We start from the raw sequence: 2,922 nt of genomic DNA on the forward strand, positions 1-2,922 counted from the left end.
AACCCAACTCGTCGGTAATATTCAGTCGGCTAACAGGTAACTCCATTAGCTCTGCTCCACTCGGCCCCGCCATTCATGGGCCTGCCCTCTATGTAACTATATATACATAACTTGTAGATAGGTTACACCCTAGTGATAAAATCGACTAGAGTTATCCCCCTTTTAGTTCTCACTGCCAGTTAGTAAATTAGGGCATGGACATGTAACTAGGCATAGCACTCTTGGTCTAAGTTGCTGAGGCTGAGGTCCTCTGCCATGGGGATGTCTCCCTCATCCTGCATCCAGTCTCTAACAGTATTTTATCACTCCCTGACAGTACACATCTTGTATGGCACCCAGCCCCTCGCACTCGTTCACAACTACATACATTGGTTCCTCACTCAGCCTCCCCATCTCCTGAACCCTCGCAGCCTGGTCCTAGTCGTCTGGTGAGAAACCCAGTTGAGTTTCGTAGCTTCTCTAATTTAGAAACCCCTCTCCTGTCGACTCCGATCATGTGCCCCATCAGAAATCGATCACCAGTTGCAGATTCTGACTTCAGAGACACCACTGAACAGCCTGTAGATCCAGTCCACTTCTTTGGACTTGGCTCCAAGGTCCCCAACTTCGTCGACCCCCCTCCTGCTGATCCTCCCATCCCTACTGTCCGAGTTACCAACGATGCCAAGCCCATTCCCAACGTAGCTATTACACAGCTAGCCCAGGCCATCACCAGCTTGGCCCATCACACCAGATGCCCACCTCCCCCACCATCTTCCGCTCTCTGGACCAAGGTCCATGAGCCTGAACAGTTCAATGGAAAAGACCCCCATGAACTCCAAGTATTCTTGGTCCAGTGTGAACTAAACTTCCAGGACTGCCCCCTTGCTTTTGCTAGTGACTGCGCCAAGGTTATCTTTGTGCAGTCCTACCTCAAGGGGATGGCTCTTGATTGGTTCAAGCTGGACCTACTGTTCGACCAAAATTCCTTACTTCGTCCTCATTGGATGAATAATTACCAGGAGTTCATCAATGAACTCCAGACCAACTTCGGCCATCATGATCCTGTGGGCGACGCCAAAGTCCAACTTATGACCCTGGACATGAAGGACAGTCATCACATCAACAAGTACATCATCGAGTTCAATCGACATGCATCACAACTTCACGGTTACAGAGAAGCCGCGTTCTGCCATTTTTTCTATAATGGATTGCCGGAACGTATGAAAGATGACATTGCCAGGGTAGGGAAACCATCCACCCTTTCGGAACTTTGCACCTTATCACAGACTTTTGATGCATGCTATTGGGAGCGTAAATCCAAAGTAACTCGTCATGTGAAACCCTCCACCTCCAATGTCTTCAACAAGACCACTACCGCTTCCCACTCCGACACTGTTCCTTCCTCCTCCTCGTTCAATCCTGCTTCTGGTAGCAAGCCTCTGAAGGACAACAAGAAGTCCGAGGCCAGCTCCACTAAGCCAGATCTCTCATCAAAACTCGGAGACAACAGCAAGCTCACACTGCAAGTGGGAAAGAATGGGCTGAAGAGGCTGCAGGGGCACACAGACCTCTGAACCTGAGCAGACCACCCTCACACACACACACAGGTAACGAAGGGGGGAGGAGCAAAACTGCAGCATTGACAGACTCACTGGTGGACCTTCCCACTAGGTCCGGAAAACTCAAACTTCCGTCAAAAACCAACTAAACTTCCTGGTGGACCTTCCCTAGGGCCGAGCAAGGCATCCTGCCTTCTCAACGTCACCCTAAACCTGACTGAACTCGTTCACATGCTCCCAGATGTGGTACTGTCGGACTGGCACTAAAGCGGGGAAGGAGGAGAAGATCTCTTATCATACTAAATACATGCTTGTATATAACCGAAGCTAATTTCCGAGCAATCCGACGGTGTTAGGGACGGATAGAAACGGACAGAACAACATAGAACAAAGAAAACAACAGAAAACATAAAAAATATATGGGTGCGGCCACACAATCGATAGAATTTGATGATCTCCACAACGGCTGCACCAAATCTCCTGATATTAGACTTGTTCGACTTGTCTTGACGGTAGCTTTCCAACGATACCTAAGGCGTCTGGATCGGAGAAGAACTGGGGGAGATATGGTGAAAATACGAAAGCGGCCCAATAGGAAACTAAGTGGTCGTAACCTGGTCTGGAAAAATATCAAAAAATACAGAGATGATGGGGGAAGTGCAACGGGCTTTGGGGGGCTGGGGGAATGTGTGTTGGGCCCCAGGTAACGTCTGTAGACCATTATATAGTGCTGTTTGGGTACTACCAGCTCATCCCTCCTACAATGCCACAAGAGCATAAGCGTTGTCTCGACAAGAAACTTTGCATGTTCTGCAGACAGTCTGGCCACATGGTCAAGGACTGCCCTAAGTCTTCTTCTCGCGCATCCAAGGCCTGCACAGCCAGGACCAAAGAGCAAGGATCCACTTCCGCAGAGGCAAAAATTAGTCCGCACCCCTGTGGACGCTGTACGGACCAGGGGTTGCAATTCTTCCCTCCATGCACTCAAAGAAGTATGCCTAAATGTGTCTTCCATTTCCGACTTTTCCTCCCTCCACATTCCCATTTCTTTTTCTCTTTCTAATGGTCTACTTCCTTCTCTCAATGTTGACCCTTTGGTTAATGTTCTACCCGCTGTAGATAGTGTTGCTGATGTTTCACTTTCTTCTCCTCTTCCACCTCCTCCTACTTCTGTGGATTGTTCTGCTTCTCTTCTCTTCTCTTCTCTTAATTCTTCTGTTCCTACTTCCCTGTCCGATATTAGGACAAAAAATAAACTCTTCCGCACCTATGAGAATGTTCCCACTCTTGTAGACTCTGGGTCTTCAGACTGCTTCATCGACGACAAATTTGTGAAGGAGCTGGCCCTGAAGACATATCAGATTAAACCTCTACAACTGCG

General features: G+C 48.6%; 1 protein-coding gene across 1 annotated transcript; it reads left to right on the plus strand.

The window, feature by feature from the left end:
* Positions 1-1,223: 1,223 nt before the first annotated feature.
* Positions 1,224-2,433, plus strand: EI90DRAFT_2858915 (uncharacterized protein; the record flags this gene model as incomplete). Its single annotated transcript, XM_039053787.1, has 2 exons — positions 1,224-1,508; positions 2,317-2,433. Coding segments are annotated over 2 exons (402 nt in total), but the record flags the coding sequence as incomplete, so codon positions are not given.
* Between the last annotated feature and the right edge of the window lie 489 nt (positions 2,434-2,922).

The sequence above is a fragment of the Cantharellus anzutake genome (genome assembly GCF_015039405.1).
Source record: "Cantharellus anzutake strain C23 chromosome Unknown EI90scaffold_35, whole genome shotgun sequence".
Lineage (NCBI taxonomy): Eukaryota > Fungi > Basidiomycota > Agaricomycetes > Cantharellales > Hydnaceae > Cantharellus > Cantharellus anzutake.